Source organism: Phocoena phocoena, chromosome 12, assembly GCF_963924675.1.
Source record: "Phocoena phocoena chromosome 12, mPhoPho1.1, whole genome shotgun sequence".
NCBI classification, from domain to species: Eukaryota; Metazoa; Chordata; class Mammalia; order Artiodactyla; family Phocoenidae; genus Phocoena; species Phocoena phocoena.
In genome coordinates this window covers 32,762,409-32,784,134 of record NC_089230.1, presented here as the reverse complement: position 1 = coordinate 32,784,134, position 21,726 = coordinate 32,762,409, and the positions used below count along the sequence as shown (strand labels likewise).

Sequence of the window (21,726 nt, the reverse complement as noted above, 5' to 3'; positions counted from 1 at the left end):
CATAGAGGACACGTATGCTAAGTCCTGAAGGGTGAGCTCTAGTGAGTCAAAGTAAAAGAGGAAGAACATTCCAGAAATAAGAAAAAAAAAACATGCAAACATATAGACATTTTGGAGAAATGTCAGTGATTTGATAGGATTGGAATAAAGACTGCCTGTGAACTAGTGAGGGGATAGAAAGCCAACGAAGACAGAGAGGGTCCAGACCTTGAGTTGTAAGAGAACTGCATTCTGAGAATGAAGCTGAGGAATTTGGTTTTATCCTGAAATCTATCAGAAGCAATTGAAATATTGGAGTCATGGATTAAGATTATATTGGGGGGACTTTCTGAGTGGTTCATGTAAACTGGAGGATTGGGTTTGTATTGGAAAATAGTGTGATATAAGGCTAGGAAAGCAGGCAGGAATAATATGCAGATGTCTGTTAGACACCTACCATTCTCAAGATGCTGTTGGTAACCAGGGTGTTAGAGGCTGAATGGGAATGATTTCTGGCCTCAGAGAACTTACGATTTCCTGAAAATTCAGCCATTTTAACCTTTCATTATATGTAACACTGTGATTAATATGGGCTGGGAGAATCAAACACCAAAATGATGGCATCATAGAAGTTGATAGAAATGATGGAGCAGCATAAGCAGAAACACAGAGCTCTGCAAGTATGATCTTAGGAAATGTCAAATAGAGCAGTGATACTTGTTCATAAGCTACATAAGTCTGTAGCAGAAGATGGCTCTGAAAATGGACCTTTGGAGCCAGATCACAGAAGGCTTTGAATGCTACTTTCTAGAACAGGACAGGGTTAGAATGCCATTTCCAGCAATGGAGAAAAGGCAGAGGAAACTGTGGGCTGAGGGGCAAAGAGGAGATGAGCAATTCAATCAAGCAAAGTAACGTGTTTTGAGCAGTCTGTCCCCAAGTTTACCATTATGACCTTGAACAGGAAGGAGCTGGAAGAAAGGGAAGAATGAGTTGCTAGATAGAGACAGACAGGAAGATAACTTTTGTAAGTTCTTAATCCACCCCCCAGCAACCCCCCTCAGCAAAAAAAAAAAAAAAAAAAACAGGTATTAAACTTACAAAGCTCTGGAATGAATTAAGATCTAATTAGAAGTTAAAAGTAGAAATACAACAACTTTGGTGTCTAATCAGAATCACTTAACAATTGTGCTTGTGGTATACACTTGGAGAATAATTCTCTCTAAACAGGAGCCCCCCGTTTGCTCCTCAAAGCTTCCTATCTTTAAGTATTTTATATCCTACATCCTTCTCTATCCATTCCCTGTCTTTATTTATTTTTATAGCACTCATCATTAAAAATATACATTAATATATTCATTCAATTTTTTTCCCTCCAGAAAGCCATGAGAAACATGTCTTCCGGCCCCCACTGTATCTCCAGGGCAGACAGTAGTACCCGGCACAAGACAGAACAGAAGTGTTCTTTCTCAATGAAGAAAGTACTATAAAGCAAACACAGATAAATGTTATATCGATGCTTTTATCAATATTTAGGAGCTCCAAATCTTCATCTTTCCTTGGTTCAAACCTAGATTTCATTAGTGTCTAATCTGAAACTAGCCACCACTGAAAATCTCTTTAATCCCTAGATCATTTCTGCTTCAGTGTGATTAAAAAAGAAAAAGCACATTTTGATCTTTGCATAACAATGGATTCCTTAAAGTGACTCAAAGAGAGCTTTTATAAAGATTCTAACTCACTGCTTAATTGAAACCAAAATGAATGTAGCTCTTCACCTCACATATAGGTGGAAATATTCTCCCTCCTATTGATACAGCATTTTGTTAGCTTGATTCATAAATGCAAACAAGCCATGCTAAAGAAAGTTTCTTGAATGTCTGTCCAAGGTCAATTTTAAATCAGTTCATACAAAAGCTAAGGGCTAGGGCTTCCCTGGTGGCGCAGTGGTTGAGAGTCCGCCTGCCGATGCAGGGGACGCGGGTTCGTGCCCCGGTGCGGGAAGATCCCACATGCCACAGAGCGGCTGGGCCCGTGAGCCATGGCCGCTGAGCCTGCGCGTCCAGAGCCTGTGCTCCGCAACGGGAGAGGCCACGAGAGTGAGAGGCCCGTGTACCACAAAAAAAAAAAAAAAAAAAAAAAAAAGCTAAGGGCTAAAACTGATAGTTATATAAGAGTGTCAGACCTTTGGAAAATAAGATATGCCTTATAACCAGGAACATCAGGACCACCTCTACATTTGCTGTTCGTGAAGGGAGAATGAAATTTCTCTGATTTAGCCAGGCCTGGGAGTACTTGAATGAACCAAGAGTCACCAGTGCAAACAGAACTATTTATTGAGGAAACTCTTCTAGGTACTGAAGATAAAGTGATACACAGACTGTTTTATGGAATTTATATTATAGTGAGAAAGATAGTCACTAAACCAATAAATAAGAATATAGTATGGCCATAAAGTCTGGAGCATGGGCTAATATGCATAATAAGTGACTTGTTCTCAGTGTATTGCCTGATGAATTAAATGTTATCCTTCGTCCACTAGGTCCAGCTCAATGGGCTGTACATTTCCTCTCCTCCCTATGCATGCATCTTGTGATGAATTGGTGTCTGATTATCATTAAATAGCCTGTGCTTTTAGCAACTCTTAGAAGAAGCAGTCAAGATGGTTCAATCTATACAAAAAATAAAGTCGTATTATCTATGTTTCTATAATCGACGGCCACCCTATAAAATATAATTCAGATAAATGAGTTCTAGGGAAAAGAAAATAAGGTAATTAAATAGTTAACAATTCTGTAGTGTTCACTGTGTGCCAGGCTGTGTTCTAAACCAATTTCTCTCAAATTTTATTGTGTATATCAATCACGTAGGCTTCTCGTTAAATGCAGATTCTGAGTTGGTAGTTCCCAAAAAGGCATTGAGATTGTGCATTTCTAAGAAGCTTCCCAGTGATGCCAATGCTGCTGGTCAATGGGCCATACTTTGAGTATTGAGAGAATAAGCATTTTACATGAAGCTAAATGGAGGAGGAAACAAGGCAAGGAACTGGGGAAGGGCACATGGTGAAGGCAACTGCAACTGTAAAGGCTCAGAGGCAGGAATAAGATGTGTGTACTGGCAGCAGATTGAAGTGGTTGGTGAAGAGGTAGGGAAAGTAGGGTGTGAAATTAGCACTATCCAGTGCAAATAAGAAGTGTGATTTCCACAATTGGAAAGTCAGTGCTTTCACAACTCAAGACCGAAGCTCTATCATTAGGTAGACTGGGATTCAGATCTTAACTACACTGTACTAACTGTGTGACCTTGGGTAAATCACTTAACTTTTTCTATTCATTTAAAAGGTGATAAACACAGGATGTGTGTTAGTTTAGAATTAAATGAGAAAAGCTTATAAACTGCCTGGCACATACTGAAATCTAAATGAATATATAAACTAGCATTATTATTTATATAAAAAGCGTAAGTGGCAAAGGCTTAAAATTATAATTGATGCAGTTAAATCCACAGGTAAAAAGGTAATTGAAAGAATGAGTCAGAAATAGAAAGAAAAAAAAGGCAAAATTATGTTCCAAACGGAAAAATAACACTATATCTTTCTCATTGATTTTACTCTTCCAGACTAGGAATGAGTTTCATGTGATTTGAGACAAGCTATCAGTTTCAAAGAAAAATTAGAGTCTGCTCTCTTTTTTATGGAACAGTCCATTAAGTTTATTCTTCCATGTGAGAGTTTCTCTCTTTTTTTGGAAAGTACTTTCCCTAAGTTTCCTTTGAAATCCCACTTCTGGGCTTCCCTGGTGGCACAGTGGTTAAGAATCCGCCTGCCAAGTCAGGGGACACGGGTTCGAGCTCTGGTGCGGGAAGCTCCCACATGCCGCAGAGCAACTAAGCCTGTGCACCACAACTACTGAAGCCTGCCCGCCCAGAGCCCATGCTCTGCAAGAAGAGAAGCCCGTGCACCACAACGAAGAGTAGACCCCGCTCGCCACAACTAAAGAAAGCCTGCACACAACAACGAAAACCCAACGCAGCCAAAAATAAAATTAATTATTTTAAAAATAACAAATAAAAAAAATAAAATCCCACTTCTTCCAATTTTTAGAGAACTCCCATAGAATAAATCTGCTTACACTTATGCTCACAAAACATTCATTTGGACATAGATTCTGGAATTTAATGTCTCATTCCAATGTAGTTCAGTGTACTACGACATGCTCAGCAATGCATATTCAGTACTTACATTTCAGTTAAAATGGATGTGCATCTCACGTTAAAAATATTTTTTAATCCCTCAGCTACCATCACATAACTTTTCTTCTCTTGCATGACTTTCTCACAATAGGAGGAAGAAAGTACCTGTACAGGTATTTAAATAAAGTAACTCTTGGAGGGCTGGCTGGGTAGTCTATAGCACTCTCATGTAGTCTCACAGTCAACATGACATATCTTGTTTGCAAAGCCTTGTTTAGACAGCTTAGGAAAGCCAGGAATACAGGGCTGGATAGGGTTTTCCCCAAAGGGCATTTTGATGTTTTGTTTATACTGTCCTACAGAAAAAGAAGGAGGCTATTGAAAGTGGCAAACGACAAACTGAGGACACTTTAAAAGAAGGCACTGACATACTTGATGAAGCCAACCGTCTTGCAGATGAAATCAACTCAGTCATAGACGTGAGTATTTGGTGAAACCCAAAGTTAAAAGAAAGATGATAATGATACAAGCTCTCATAAATGGGAATCAATGAGAAATCTCAGTAGTATAAGCAAATACTGTTATTTTCTTGTGGGTATAAAGTTGTTTTTGCCTTATTCTATTGTGACCGTGCTCACCCATTGGTTAACAATTAGAACTTCACATTATTTGCTCAGTAGACATGAATGTCTGGTGAGGGTACTCACACACTCACACCAACCTGTATTTTTTTCACAGTGATGAAGGGCATTTCTTGTTCCTAGGATAGCACTTACAATCTGCTTCAATATTCACAGAATATTAGTTAGAAGAGAAATGTAAAGCTACAAACAGACTTTTAACATACTGTCTAATGCAGTAGATACTGATATATGGTGATGAATGGTAATAGAAATGCAAATAGTGTAAAAGATCCCAATGACTATTATTTATGCTATCAAAAATGCTACAAAGTAGCATTTTTTTAAAAAGATTGTCAGGTTCTTCTTGGTATAAATTGCCTTCATATATTTCCTAATCTCTATCATTAAATAATAGCTTATATTTTCTATTCTTTTTTGCTAGGTTAGTAAATTTGAAGTTTCATAAAAACCTAAGTGTGTATAATTAGATCTCCAAGAGAAATTAATAAGTGAGAGGAGGCTTGGATTCACTTACTTAAAATACCTTATTTTCTCTACATATCAGTATGTCGAAGACATTCAAACTAAATTGCCACCCCTGTCTGAGGATCTGAAAGGTAAAATAGAAGACCTCTCCCAAGAAATAAAGGACAGGAAGCTTGCTGAGAAGGTGTCCCAGGCTGAGAGCCATGCGGCTCAGTTAAATGACTCATCTGCTGTCCTTGATAGGTATGTCATTTGTTGTTGGAAATATCTATGTATCTTGACACTTGTCCAAAAGTTTTGACTAGCAGAAATGGTAGAGAGTTGCTTTCAAATCTTGATTTTTGTAAGTATGCACATACGAGCGACATGGCCTTTCTGTGGAAAAGCCTAATTAGAAGGGTCTGGGCAAAGCTCTACTGGAGCAGCATCAAAAGTCTGAGTTAAAAGTAGATTCAAATATGGCATGGCGGGGAGTGAACATTGCCTTAGGCTACACTTAGAAAAAATATTTTCTGTTCTTGATTGGAGAGCGCAGCAGTTTCCTTATTAGCATTTTAAATAATAATGTATAAACACACATTCTGCTTCAAATTTCAGTTTTATATTTTTAATGAAATCAAACTATTTATTGTTAAAAGGGTGGCTTTTGAAAATGTGGCTCCATACAGAGCCTTTAAGTCTTGTTTTTTCTTTCAAATTCCATGGAGGCACTACATACTGCCCTGTGAAATAACAGCTCATTATAACTGGGATTCTTATATGGGTCAGTGAGGGAGGGGCAACTGGTGAGGTGTGTTTGACGCGTAAACAGCCTTCTAGGTATAACTGGTGGGCTTCCCCTACAATTTCAGGGTTGTCATAACAAAATAGGTGTATTAGCCCCAAGAATAATTTTCCTAAATGAATCTGTATTTAATATACTCCATGTGTAAGGTTCTGTTTCAATACTTAATACTCTTGATACAAAGGAAAATATTAATGTTTGAAGACCCTGGGAAGCAATTTACATACAATTCATTTTATAACAATTTTATAACATTTTTTAACATTTTGCTAATTTATCATGAAGGGTGGTAAATGGAGCAGTAAGCTAGAAGTCAACAGAGGCAGGCTCCAAGTCCTTAATTAGCTAATTAGTGACATGTTGGTCATGTGACCTGAGACAAGCAATTTAACCGAGACTCATTTGGCCTCATCTGAGAAGTGCACCTACTCTAAAGAGATTTTGTGAACTTCATTCCAATAATATAGAACAAGTGCTCTGAAACCTGTGCGTGCTTCACAAATAACATAAAGAATCGTCTCACTGCTCATACTTGCGTGGTGCTCATGGTTGCAGAAACTTCTGGAGGATGCTATGGGTACTTAAAAATATGTTGGCAGCATTTCACTGCTTAATTATTTAGGAATATGAGTTTAAACTGAAAACTACAATATAATACAATTAGTAGATACCTCACTATGGTTTGGAATTAACATAATTATACTGACCATGATCATTTGGAAGCCATATTTGTTATAAGTAAGATGTTCTTCATTTGAGTACCAACTGCTCTGATGTTCTTTTTGGGGGCAATCCCAACAGAATCCTTGATGAGGCCAAAAACATCTCCTTCAATGCCACTGCAGCCTTCAAAGCTTACAGCAATATTAAGGACTATATTGATAAAGCTGAGAAAATTGCCAAAGAAGCCAAAGTTCTTGCACATGAAGCCACAGAACTGGTAAGAAACAAATAGCGTTATGTACTGAGAATGGAGGTCAATCTGTTTGAATAAGTACCTAAACTAAATTTCTCAAAGCTCTGGAAAACGCTAGTAAATTAGAATATTTGTTTTGTATTATTTTCAAAGGCTCCTTTTAAATTTTATCCTAAATAAATTCTCAGTCATAGCAAAACTCTTTTCTCAGTCACCTACTACTTTCCACTATTAATAAGGGTCTTGAAATTATCGCAGATGCCAAATAGTTTGTGCCACCAACTCGCAAAGGAAAAACAGTCAAACATAAGACTCTGAACAGGGAAATTTATCACTATTATTCCATATGTCTTCAGTAACAAAGTGCCTTGGAAATTAACACCAGTGCTTATAGTCACATACAGACTGATTCTATGTAAAGTTTGATTATAAGGTGCACATTTTACAAACACACCAGATCATATATTTCTAAACTATTATACTATTTTTATCAGTTGAAATGTTTACCTTCAAAGCTACTTTTGGCTGCTGTCATTGTTCAAAATAAATTTGCAATTAATATTTTAGAGGTTTTGGGTTCTAAGTATAGCACATTATCTGAGTATCTTCAATAGTAACAAATCTTTTTCCTTTACATGTAGAGCAACATTTTGTAACCAAGTTATGTGATAAACCTTGGTAATACTATTTCAGGTCAAATTTCATTTCACAGGAAGCACGTGGTGAGTTAAAATGTTCAGAACCATCACTTACTCCTTTGGCTTCACACAGAATCCCCCAAATACATCAGAATTTCAGGAGAAAAAGAATTTGATTGGACACTTGACTGTGAATGAAATATGCATAAATAGTGGGTGTTGAAGAAACAGATCCCTATTTTCTTTGCTTTGGTATTGAGCACAACGCTTTCATGGATTTCAGGGATATTGGAGGTATTTGCCACACTCTTAGCAGGTTTATTTTATGGTCATGGTGAATGATGCATCATGTTCCATCAGCAGTTAGTACTGTTTTGGTTTCTCTGGAATGAGCTCTACCAATACCATATGTTCTGTTTATTTCTTATTCAAAATCATGACACAATTATTACAGAAACTTCCCTATGTTCAATTATCCTTTCAAAAGGAACCATTTTTCAAATCTATTTAAAGATCCTAGTCTTCAAGTTCACCATTTTCATCTGACCCATGTTTTATTGGATCACCATTTTCAGCATTTAGCACAGTACCTGACAGAGAGTAGACACTCGTGAGTAAATGAATGAATGTCATTCTAATTGACATTTTTCATACCTATTTACAACATTTTGTACCAATAGAATCCTCACTGTTGTCATTGCTTCATTTTTATGAACTTCTAACATTTTATGTTAAAGACCTGTTTATTTTCACCCAAATTTAATACTATCACTTTATACTCAGGAGACTCTCATATTCATGCCAACATGAAATATTCACTTTTCCTCAACACTGATGCTTATACATGATAGGCTAGCCAAACTCAAACATAGAGCTAGGACAAGTATTTTGTTGTTGTTTTTTGTTTTAATTAGGACAAGTTTTACTGCATTACAGCATGTCCCCTTGTTATTGTTATTCCTTCTCTATAAGCCATGTAAAAATAATTAAGTGTCTGAAAAATTACAAAGTAAAAGCTAAAGAGAATCACTGATTTATTAAGTGGCTAACAACAAACACACAGAAGACTGATTTGGCCAGAAAGTTTGTTGGACCGTGTTTCAAGAACAGAATAAATAAAGTTTTAATTTTAATAATTCATTATAATATAGTTCTATTATACTGGAAAAGAAATATATTTGCCATTAAATTGAACAATTACCTAGATAGTACTAGCATTCCATAAATGTTAGAGCTGGTATTATTGCTAGAGCTATAGATAAACACAGAAGAGTAAGATTAAGTTTATTATTTGTGTATGAAAGAGTCATTTGAGTCTAGTCCTGCAAAGCAGGAAGAATGTTTTCAATGAATTAGAAACAAAGGACAAAGAAACAAAGCAGGAATTTATACAAGGAAAAAAAAGACAGACAAGCAATAAAGCAATCAATTACTACTGTGAAGAAGATGGACGTAAGATAATGTGAGAAGAAAAAAGCATTGAAAATACCATAGGAAAAGAAACAAATGAATATGGAATAGTCTCAAAGCATAATTGACAGCATTTGTAAAGCCACTTCACTTTTAAAAATCTGCTTAAGTCTACCTATTTGTAGTGCACACATAATCAACAATGGAATTGAAAGGAAAATATGAATGAGAAAAAAGTTGATCCTTTATTTTAATTAAATAATAAGCAGGTGGAGGTCATAAACAATTCAAGGTTGTAGTATAGTTCCTGTGTGAAGAGTAACAGCCCCTTGTATATATAATTTATTTAAAAATCAAAATGAAATATTTTAAGAACAGAAATTATGAAAAAACACACCATATTTCTATTAGTACTAGGCAGAAAAATACTATTATTATATTATTGGTACAAAAGATTGTTTCCTCTACACATGATCTCCAAGATAACATCTCATTTTGTACCTCTCATTGGTGGGTACAAAGAGAAAGAGAAAGGAAATATGTCACCGTTTAGAAAATAGAATATGAAGATCCAGTAATTTTTTTCTAATCTTTATTGCTTTGATGCTATAAAAAGTCCTCAGACTCTAAAATAACAGAGAATTAAACCTTTAAAAAATGTTTCCAGATCATAGGTGAACTTAAAACCTATGTTATCAAGCAGATCAGATTTTGGACGTAGATGAAAAGTAGATTTCATGTGCTGCTGGATCCTTGGGATGACCACCAGAGGCAAAAGGCACAGTGTCAGTAGCACTGGGAGATGAGACCCTCTGCCCTTTTCACTGGGAAGTTCTTAGATGCTCTGCACTTGAATCTGGTATATCCAAACAGCAAACAAAAGGAAGGAACAAAAAGGAAGTCTAATGTAGGATGGATTCCTTAGATCTGGTTCTTTAAGATCCTGAAAAATCATCACACAACAGTAATCACACAATCTCCATCTATTCTGAAATGTTCTCCTCCTTCCTTCCTTCCTTTCTTTTCTCCCTCCCTCCCTTTCTCAAGGTGAATGGAATGTGCTCTGTGATATATACTGCAGTGTAGAAAATGTAGGCAGTCCTCACCTTCCCTAGGTATCTTCCATTAAAAAAAAAAGAATCACTTTTTCACTTCCCACAGCACCTGAAGATTTCTTTTTTCTTCTATACCCTCTTCTTTACACTGCAATCATTGTTATTGTCTGAAACTCTTCCTCTCTCTCTCTCCCCCCGGCCCCCGCAACACACACCAACAAAATCCCTTAATACCCTCTAATCCAGAATCCTCTTTCTCAATTAGTCTCAGTCTCAGTGTTTAGTCTGATCTTCACTAAGAATCAGCACTAGAAATTGAGAAGAATTTATACTTGCTCTCAACACCAGTACACAATGTGGTCTTCCTCTTTATTCTCCAAATTCAAGTTCTGTCACTTGCTACAGTTACCCATCACTCCTGGGAGACATAAGTGTAAATATCTTCGGCATGATCTTTCTCAGGCACGTCTAGGAAAAAATAATATAAAATACAGAAGAAAGTGAGCACAATTTGTAAGTAATGCATTTTCTCATAGAAAAAATAATGGAGTTAGTAAAGAACAGTGCTGTGTAAGTGATATGTAGGCTTTAGATGAACTAAAGAGAGGGGGGAAATTCTGAAAAAAATATTAGACAGGAGGGAAATATACCTAAAATTAAGTAAGTTTAAAGCCTTAGACACCTGGTCCTAAAAATGTGTGAACTGCTGTTGTAAGTGACTTCCCACTGTTGATTCCTTAGTATGAGGAGAGTAAAAATCCATAGAAACTCGAAGTTTTTCTTCAAAAAACTTGAAACTTGAAGGAGTTTTTTCTTGCTTTAGGGTCGAGTCTACAGAATAAATTGGATTTTTGTAAATTCACTCTTATGTGACAGATCAGTGGGGAGAAAAACCCTGATAGAAAATAAGAATACTAGAAAGAAAAGTCAGGGAGCTCTGATAACATGGCAGTCTGAGTTAATTCAGATCCATCCTAATGTGAGAAATTCACAGAAATGCTAGGTAAATTCTAACTCCCCAAAATTTAACACATACTTTATTTTATAAAGAGGAAACAAGGGGCTTCCGTGGTGGCGCAGTGGTTGAGAGTCCGCCTGCCAATGCAGGGGACACGGGTTCGTGCCCTGGCCTGGGAAGATCCCACATGCCGCGGAGCGTCTGGGCCCGTGAACCATGGCCGCTGAGCCTGCGCGTCCGGAGCCTGTGCTCCGCGACGGGAGAGGCCACAACAGTGAGAGGCCCACGTGCCGCAAAAAAAAAAAAAAAAAAAGAGGAAACAAAAGAAAATCTAAAAATTAAAACGAGAGTAAAACAGAATAGCACATTCTAGAGCTGGCAGCTTGGTGACTCAATGAATTTGGAACATAAATATAGATCATACGTCTAGGGACTGGGATTTTAAAGCCCAGGCAGGGTGAGAAGACATCACAGATATCATCCTAAGCCTACAAAAGAAGGAGTCTTTTTTGACTAATCGAAAGTATGCAAAACCGTGAGACTTGGAAACAATTGTTCTCATCAACAAACACTCCTTCTAGCCCAGAACATGCCAAGGAGCCTTGTTACTTTTCATGCCTCCAGTTGTGAAAAATGTCTCTCATAAGTTGCTAAAACCATAAACCTGTGGATTGAAATCCAAATTTATACCGTATATATTTATATATGGATTGAAGTCCATATGGTACAAGACTTTCCAAGCTAAAAATTTAATGGGGAGAAGAGGGAACTGATCCTGGCTCTTGCAACCTCTAGAGCATCTAGAAGGACACAGAGAAGTGGTCTGTTTAGATACACTATAAATAATCAAGAAGGAAACAGGGTAGGCAGGCAAAGTATGTAACATGATCCTGAAGTTATTCAAAAATCTGAAAGAGAATATACAATAAACGTGTTTAAAAGTATTGAAATGTTAAAAAGAATAGAAAAGAGTGATTAAAAGAAAAAATACCGAAGATTACGGAAATTTGTAACAGAAGCAAATAAAATTTCTAAAAATAAAATATATAGGAAAAGAGAATGAGTTAATAGAAAGAGTTGAATACATTACCTAGAATGCAACAAGTATGGTAAAACATAAAAGGAGTGTAAGAAACAAGGAATATAGATTGTAAAAATGAAATGCAAATCTATTAGGAGTTCCAGAAGTTGAAAAGGGTGAGAACGGGGAATAGTAATAGTAAAAGAGATACTGAAAATTTTCAAGTGCTGGTGAAGGATAGGATATGATTTCTCAAGTTAAGGAAGCCTATCACAATAAATAAAATAAGTCCACACCTGGAAAGACCATTGTTAAGCTACAGAAACTAAAGAGAAAAAGAAAACAAAATCTTAAAATAATTAAGGAGAAAAGGCTTTGGGTCAGACGCCAACTGCACAGCCGTAGCATCCGGGGCTTTGAAAGATGTTGCATCTCTGCCTGCTTTCTACCCTGGGCATTATGCTCCCATGGCCTGCTGCCACTGTTTCACAGCTTAGTGACTGGTGTTTTCCTCTTCCTACTTCCTTTTACCAGAAAATAATGTCTCCAGAATTAAAATTTAAGCTGAAAATAGACCTCGAGGGGACAGAAGCATGAATAACTCCATGAGAATTTCATTTGCACTATTTCACAAGTAATATTCCATGATCTTCATATAGGTAATACTTGGTATATAGTAGCTGATCACTAAATGTAAATTGCCCCCTCCCATCTCCAAACATTGATACTAGGAATCTAGAAAGGCTAGGATGCTCCAGATTTTCAGAATGAACAAGATATATACACTGACAAGAGAGATAGGAAAGTTGAATAGAGAAGAAAATTTCAAAGAAAAAAATAAAATTACTTTCTTTCCCTACTTAGTTTGAGATCATCTATGAATATTTATTTAAATGTAGATGCCTTGTAGGATTTTTTTATTGTTTAGAATTAGGTTCAAGTGGTGTGCCAGAATTTCCTAATCAGTCTGTGGAAAGAAGATAGCAGAAGATTCTGAGGGCTGTCTTTTCGTCTTGTTTATGGTTTTCTTTGCTGTGCAACAGCTTTGAAGTTTCATTAGGTCCCATTTATTAATTTTTGTTTTTATTTCCATTACTCTAGGAGGTGGATCAAAAAAGATCTTGCTGTGATTTATGTCAAAGAGTGTTCTTCCTATGTTTTCCTCTAAGAGTTTTATAGTGCCCGGTCTTACATTTAGCTCTCTAATCCATTTTGAGTTTATTTTTGTGTATGGTGTTAGTTTTCCCAGCACCATTTATTGCTGGGAAAACTAACACCATACACAAAAATAAACTCAAAATGGCACTATTTATTGAAGAGACTGTCTTTTCCCAGCACCATTTATTGAAGAGACTGTCTTTTCTCCATTGTATTTCCTTGCCTCCTTTGTCATAGATTAGTTGACCATAGGTGCGTGGATTTATCGCTGGGCTTTCTGTCCTGTTCCATTGATCTATATTTCTGTTTTTGTACCAGTACCATATTGTCTTGATTACTGTAGCTTTGTAGTATAGTCTGAAGTCAGGGAGTCTGATTCCTCCAGCTCCATTTTTTTCCCTCAAGACTGCTTTGGCTCTTTGGGATCTTTTGTGTCTCCATACAAATTTTAAGATTTTTTTGTTCTAGTTCTGTAAAAAATGCCATTGGTAATTTGATAGGGATGGCGTTGAATCTGTAGATTACTTTGGGTAGTATAGTCATTTCCACAATATTGATTCTTCCAATCCAAGAACATGGTATATCTCCCCATCTGTTTGTATCATCTTTAATTTCTTTCATCAGTGTCTTATAGTTTTCTGCATACAGGTCTTTTGTCTCCCTAGGTAGGTTTTTTCCTAGGTATTTTATTCTTTTTGTTGCAGTGGTAAATGGGAGTGTTTCCTTAGTTTCTCTTTCAGATTTTTCATCATTAGTGTATAGGAATGCAAGAGATTTCTGTGCATTAATTTTGTATCCTGCAGCTTTACCAAATTCATTGACTAGCTCTAGTAGTTTTCTGGTGGCATCTTTAGGATTCTGTATGTATAGTATCGTGTCATCTGCAAACAGTGACAGCTTTACTTCCTCTTTTCCAATCTGTATTCCTTTTATTTCTTTTTCTTCTCTGATTGCCATGGCTAGGACTTCCAAAGCTGTGTTGAATAATAGTGGTGAGGGTGGACGTTCTTGTCTTGTTCCTGATCTTAGAGGAAATGCTTTCAGTTTTTCACCATTGAGAATGATGTTTGCTGTGAGTTTGTCATATATGGCCTTTATTATGTTGAGGTAGGTTCCCTCTGTGCCCACTTTCTGGAGAGTTTTTATCATAAATCGGTGTTGAATTTTGTCAGAAGCTTTTTTTGCATCTATTGAGATGATCATACAGTTTCTATTTTTCAGTTTGTCAATATGGTCCACCACATTGATTGACCTACGTATATTGAAGAATCCTTGCATCCCTGGGATAAATCCCACCTGATCATGGTGTATGATCCTTTTAATGTGTTGTTGGATTCTGTTTGCTAGTATTTTGTTGAGGATTTTTGCATCTATATTCATCAGTGATATTGGTCTGTAATTTTCTGTTTTTGTAGTATCTTTGTCTGGTTTTGGTATCAGGGTGATGGTGGCCTCATAGAATGAATTGAGAGTGTTCCTTCCTCCGCAGTTTTCTGGAAGAGTTTGAGAAGGATAGGTGTTAGCTCTTCTCTAAATGTTTGATAGAATTCACCTGTGAAGCCATCTGGTCCTGGACTTTTGTTTGTTGGAAGATATTTAATCACCGTTTCAATTTCATTACTTGTGACTGGGCTCTTCATATTTTCTATTTCTTCCTGCTTCAGTCTTGGAAGGTTATACCTTTCTAAAAATGTGTGCATTTCTTCCAGGTTGTCCATTTTATTGCCATAGAGTTGCTTGTAGTAGTCTCCTAGGATGCTTTGTATTTCTGCGGTGTCTGTTGTAACTTCTTCATTTCTAATTCTGTTGATTTGAGTCCTCTCCCTCTTTTTCTTGATGAGTCTGGCTAATGGTTTATCAATTTTGTTTATCTTATCAAAGGACCAGCTTTTAGTTTTACTGCTCTGTGCTATTGTTTTCTTTGTTTCCATTTCATTTATTTCTGCTCTGATCTTTATGATCTCTTTCCTTCTGCTAATTTTGGGTTTTGTTTGTTCTTCTTTCTCTAGTTCCTTTAGGTGTAATGTTAGATTGTTCATTTGAGATTTTTCTTGTTTCTTGAGGTAGGCTTCTATAGCTATAAACTTCCCTCTTAGAACTGCTTTTGCTGCATCCCACAGGTTTTGGATCGTCGTGTTTTCATTGTCATTTGTCTCTAGGTATTTTTTGATTTCCTCTTTGATTTCTTCAGCAATCTCTTGGTTATTTAGTAATGCACTGTTTAGCCTTCATGTGTTTGTGTTTTTTATGTTTTTTTCCCTGTAATTCATTTCTAATCTCATAGCATTGTGGTCAGAAAAGATGCTTGATATGATTTCAGTTTTCTTAAATTTACTGTGGCTTGATTTGTGACCCAGGATGTGATCTATCCTGGAGAATGTTCTGTGCGCACTTGAGAAGAAAGTATAATCTGTTTTTGGATGGAATGTCCTATAAATTTCAATTAAATCTATCTGGTCTATTGTGTCATTTAAAGCTTCTGTTTCCTTGTTTATTTTCATTTTGGATGATCTGTCCATTGGTGAAAGTGAGGTGTTAAAGTCCCCCACTGTTATTGTGTTACTGTCAATTACCTCTTTTATAGCTGTTAACAGTTGCCTTAAGTATTGAGGTGCTCCTATGTTGGGTGCATATATATTTATAATTGTTATATCTTCTTCTTGGATTGATACCTTGATCATTATGTAGTGTCCTTCCTTGTCTCTTGTAACCTTCTTTATTTTAAAATCTTTTTTATCTGATATGAGTATTGCTACTCCAGCTTTCTTTTGATTTCCATTTGAATGGAATATCTTTTTCCATCTTCTCCCTTTCAGTCTGTATGTGTCCCTAGGTCTGAAGTGGGTCTCTTGTAGACAGCATATATATGGGTCTTGTTTTTGTATCCATTCAGCAAGCCTGTCTTTTGGTGGGAGCATTTAATCCATTCACGTTTAAGGTAATTATCAATATGTATGTTCCTATGACCATATTCTTAATTGTTTTGGGTTTGTTTTTGTAGGTCCTTTTCTTCTCTTGTGCTTCTCACTTAGAGAAGTTCCTTTAGCATTTGTTGTAGAGGTGGTTTGGTGGTGCAGAATTCTCTTAGCTTTTGCTTCTGTGTAAAGCTTTTGATTTCTCCATCAAATCTGAATGAGATCCTTGCCAGGTAGAGTAATCTTGGTTGTAGGTTCTTCCCTTTCATCACCTTAAATATATTGTGCCACTCCCTTCTGGCTTGTAGAGTTTCTGCTGAGAAATCAGCTGTTAACCCTGTGGGAGTTCCCTTGTATGTTATTTGTCATTTTTCCCTTGCTGCGTTCAATAATTTTTGTTTGTCTTTAATTCTTGCCAGTTTGATTACTATGTGTCTCAGTGTGTTTCTCCTTGGATTTATCCTGTATGGGACTCTCTGAGCTTCCTGGACTTAGGTGGCTATTTCCTTTCCCATGTTAGGGAAGTTTTCAACTATAATCTCTTCAAATATTTTCTTGGGTCCTTTCTCTCTCTCTTCCCCTTCTGGGACCCCTATAATGCGAATTATGTTGCATTTAATGTTGTCCCAGAGGTCTCTTATGCTGTCTTCATTTTTTCATTCTTTTTTCTTTATACTGTTCTGCATCAGTGAATTCCATCATTCTGTCTTCCACATCACTTACCCGTTCTTCTGCCTCAGTTATTCTGCTATTGATTCCTTCTAGTGTAGTTTTCATTTCTGTCATTGTATTGTTCATCTCTGTTTGTTTGTTCTTTAATTCTTCTAGGTCTTTGTTAAACATTTCTTGCATCTTCTTGATCTTTGCCTCTATTCTTTTTCCAAGGTCCTGGATCATCTTCACTATCATTATTCTGAATTCTTTTTCTGGAAGGTTGCCTATCTCCACTTCAGTTAGTTGTTTTTCTGGGGTTTTATCTTGTTCCTTCAACTGGTACATAGCCCTCTGCCTTTTCATCTTATCTATCTCTCTGTGAATGTGGTTTTTGTTCCACAGGCTGCAGGATTGTCATTCTTCTTGCTTCTGCTGTCTGTCCTCTGGTGGATGAGGCTATCTAAGAGGCTTATGCAGGTTTCCTGATGGGAGGGACTAGTGGCGGGTAGAGCTGACTGTTGCTTTGGTGGGCAGAGCTCAGTAAAAGTTTAATCCCCTTGACTACTGATGGGTAGGGCTGGGTTCCCTCCTTGTTGGTTCTTTGGCCTGAGGCAACCCAACACTGGAGCCTACCTGGGCTCTTTGGTGGGGCTAATGGTGGACTCTGGGAGGGCTCATACCAAGGAGTACTTCCCAGAACTTCTGCTGCCAGTGTCCTTGTCCCCACAGTGAGACACAGCCACTGCCTGCCTCTGCAGGAGACCCTCCAACACTAGCAGGTAGGTCTGGTTCAGTTTCCCCTGGGGTCACTGCTCCTTCCCCTGGGTCCCAGTGTGCACACTACTTTGTGTATGCCCTCCAAGAGCGGAGTCTCTGTTTCCCCCAGTCCTGTCAAAGTCCTGCAATCAAATCCCAGTAGCCTTCAAAGTCTGGTTCTCTAGGAATTCCTTCCCCCATTGCTGGACCCCCAGGTTGGGAACCTGACGTGGGGCTCAGAACCTTCACTCCAGTGGGTGCACTTCTGTGGTATAAGTGTTCTCCAGTCTGTGAGTCATCCACCCAGCGGTTATGGGATTTGATTTTACTGTGATTGTGCCCCTCCTACCACCTCATTGTGGCTTCTCTTTTGTCTTTGGATTGGGGTGTCTTTTTTGGTGAGTTCCAGTGTCTTCCTGTCGATGATTGTTCAGCAACTAGTTGTGATTCTGGTGTTCTCGCAAGAGGGAGTGAGAGCACGTCCTTCTACTCTGCCGTCTTGGTTCCTAATCTGTAGCCAGAGTCTTTTGTTATCACTGCTATTGGTCAATACATCACATAAACACTGTGAATCTTACAATAGGATTAAACATTAAGGTATTTCTAATGAGTGTCTATTTATTAATGTGGTCATATCGTCTTTTCAGTCTGTCTTATTTAATATTTGCTTTGTGTAATTGGATGAATCAAAATACATAAAGAATACTTGCAAGGTCATTTTGAGTTTTTATTTCCTACATAAAGAAGTGTGCAAATATTGGCAGAATACACATTGCATTCAAAAGGCCCAATATAATATAGTGTCAGTCAAGTTTTAAACTTTAACTCGCATATACCTTGTATTTTATTCTGCCAGTGATTACTTAGGAGTCATTCAAACAGTAATTTTGACTTCTTATTAATATCTATAATCATTGGGATTTAAAGTTTGTACCAGTGTAGTGTTAATGGAAAAATAGTATAATCCATAATAGGTATGACAATTGAATCTGTCAGTAAAACTGGTGAACATTTTTTCTCCATCAGCAATTCAGCAACTTATATAAGAACTGATTCACACAAGAACAAATATGAAAAAGTCAGTGAGGATCTAAGTTACATAGAAAAATATTGAATCTGTGTGTGAAAACGGTATTCATCAAGCCAGCTGACTTTAGTGATTTTCTTTGTACATGATGCACTCATTTGCGTCAATAACTTTAAGAAAATCTATTGGAAGCAGAATAACAAACTTCTATTTGATTACCCAGAATTTGGCGTATTTAAAAAGTGAGGGCATAAAGTGTTAAAAATGAAATCAAAGAGTTTGTTACATCAGTCAGCAACACAGAAACTCTTTGAGGTGATGCTATAATGCAATATAAATTTAAACTAATTTTATTCAAGGCAGCAATGCTATCAGACCTGGTATTTGAGATTTCCACCAGTAGGAATAAATACAATAATAAATACATGAATAATCAAGATATGAAATTGTCATGTTGAGTTTGATTCTGGACATTAAATGGAAAGAAAGCAATAAGCCCTCTGAGGAGGTCTTCTAACTCAATAGACCTTTATCCATTGTCTGTACTCAAAATCAAGACTCCTTGTGGTACCCACCCATCCTACCCTCAACAGCTTGTCAGCAGCAAGCCAGTGGCACCCAAGGGTGATGGAGCGATGGCTCTCATGCTGTGACTGGTGAAAACCTGTTCTCAATTAGTTATATACTTTAAAATCCTCTCTCAATTGTCTTTCTTGGTGTTCTCAAGCTGCAAATTCGCAGTCATGAATTCTAAATTCTCATGAGTAGTTTTGGAGATTTTCTATTTCATCCCTTGGTCTCCTTTGTGTGCTCAGTTGCTTCCAGTCCTCCAGAGACTCATCTAACCCCTGTCCCATTTTAGGATATTATGCAATGCTAGGATCTACAACCTTTCTTTCACCAGATTTCTGACCAAAGTCATTCTTTGGGTTCTTTCTGAACTCATTTTTGATTCATAATTTCATTTTAGTATCCTGTAGATTTTTAAAATATGGGTTATATTAAAACACCTTTAAAATCAATACACAATGATTTCCTTTTTTAAAAATTGTGTATGATCTTTTCAATTATTACAAGAGCAGTTCATGTCCATTATAAAACAAAATAGGAAATACAGACAAGCAAGAGGGAGAAAATCTAAAATGCGTGTAATCTCACCAACCACAAACAACGACTTTTATAATGTTGTTTATCTGTCCATACCTTTTCCTGTGCAAATAGCTTTTGTACAAATGAGTAATTTTTACATAACTGTTTTGCAGCTTAATATATCTAGTAACATCACTTGCACATTTTTCAGTGCTCTCAAAAGTTATGTCTTTTAAGATGTATATAGGGCTACATTCCACCATTTCTTCTAAGAATTTATTTTATTATAGTAAGAAATTTTTCCCCGATTTTTAACAACAGCCTAACATGCCCCAATATAAATTTCTTCTGATAAATATTTTACATAAACACACTGCAGTTAATTATCAGCCCTTACATATACCTCTGCACATTTTGAACAGTTTTCTTTATTAAAAAGATATTGAATTTAAAATCATCTAAGTCACATATTATCTTGACACATTATCCCCATTGGAAATGTGCAAGACTTGTCTTCTAAAATAAATTATTTCATAAAGAGGAGGTAATGGAATAGGCTATAAACCACGCTGATGAATTTTCAGCTAGTACTTTCTTTAGAAAACAAAAATAAACAAAAACAATTATGCATCTCTCCTTAGCACCAACTTTTTCAATGAATTCAGAAAATTTATCTCTAATAAAGAAGTTAGTAGAGGAACATTTAGAAAAATAATAAAATTGTAATATAGAAAGAAATATAAACAATAACTTTTAAATTTGCTTATTTAAATAATACATCAGTGGGGTGTGGGTATACCATCCTGATAAACTTAACTTTAGGTCTCATCTGCACATCTCCTCCCCCTAAGAGAGCCTCCTCTGACAACAAAACACTTAGATATTTCCATACTCCATTATGGCAATCATCATTTTCCTTATAAGGATTTTTTGGTTTGTCTCTCCACTCCAGTTCCATTAGAGAAGGCAGAGTCTTTCGATCTTTGAATAATCAGAGCTTACTCTGGTGCTTGAGAGAGCTAAAAACTTTTATTGGGTAAATCAGTCAATTCATTCATCTATTAGTCAATGACATGGTGCCTAAACAAGTCACTATGAATACTTAACAAATCGTAGGAAGAAGAAAACTAACATGTATCAAAAAGCCAATTAAGTGCCAAGCCTCTGTTAAATCTTTGTAGACTTTATCATTTTACTTTTTCCTGTATCTTTCCTTCTCTGATGTTTTAAATTATCTCACATTTTCTATAAATGATTATTAGCTAATAAAACATATAGCAACCTACATGTAATAATAGATCCTATTTTGTGTGATATAATAAAAGGTTTTAGATAATTTATAAATACATATATGTATATATACACAGAGAAGAACTTATTATTTATGAAAATACAATCTCTAAAAAGCAAGTAACAAAATATCTTGCAAGTCTAAGAACCTCATTTATATTTCACATATGCTGTAGACACAGCCCAGAAACTCAGATGTGGTGCTTATAAATATGCATGAAGTATAATTAGCTTGGAAAATGCTGCTTCATCACCTGTCCTGATATTGCTGATGTGCTTCAGTGACTTACTAAGCAATGTTGGAAAATGAACTCTCCAAATTCCAATGAATTGAAACAGTTCTGTTCATCCATAACGTATTAGTGTTTTCCATTCTGTTATCATATGAAAGACTTGTCTTTTAAACCTGGATTGTTAGTACACTGCTTATAGCTGACAATTGTACTCCATCAGCTCTTTACTTTAATATTTTGAAGTGCTTCTTGAAACACTGAAACGTGTCTTATTCCTCCACATCTCTTGAACCCAAACCTCTCATTTCCAATGCCCTTGCCTAAGGTTACAACTCTATTTTCTCTGGCTCATACTATTACAATAGTCAACTGATATCCAGTTGACAATAGTCCAGTTCCTCTCCTGGGCTATTGCTCTGAGCATACATTCCTACTCAGAAACTTTTAACGGCTCCATGTTGCTTATTGTCCAGTTTCCTCAGTTTAACGTTCAAACTTTCCAGAAACCGACTCCAAACTACCTAACAGCCTTACTTCTTAACA

At 36.5% G+C, this 21,726-nt stretch overlaps 1 protein-coding gene across 1 annotated transcript in view; it reads left to right on the top strand.

The window, feature by feature from the left end:
* LAMA2 (laminin subunit alpha 2) overlaps positions 1-21,726 on the top strand; it is a 450,165-nt gene that overhangs the window by 338,562 nt on the left and 89,877 nt on the right. The window contains exons 38-40 of the mRNA XM_065888629.1: positions 4,533-4,649; positions 5,359-5,522; positions 6,865-7,003. Coding sequence (XP_065744701.1) covers positions 4,533-4,649; positions 5,359-5,522; positions 6,865-7,003 — 420 coding nt within the window. The remainder of the gene's footprint in view (positions 1-4,532; positions 4,650-5,358; positions 5,523-6,864; positions 7,004-21,726) is intronic.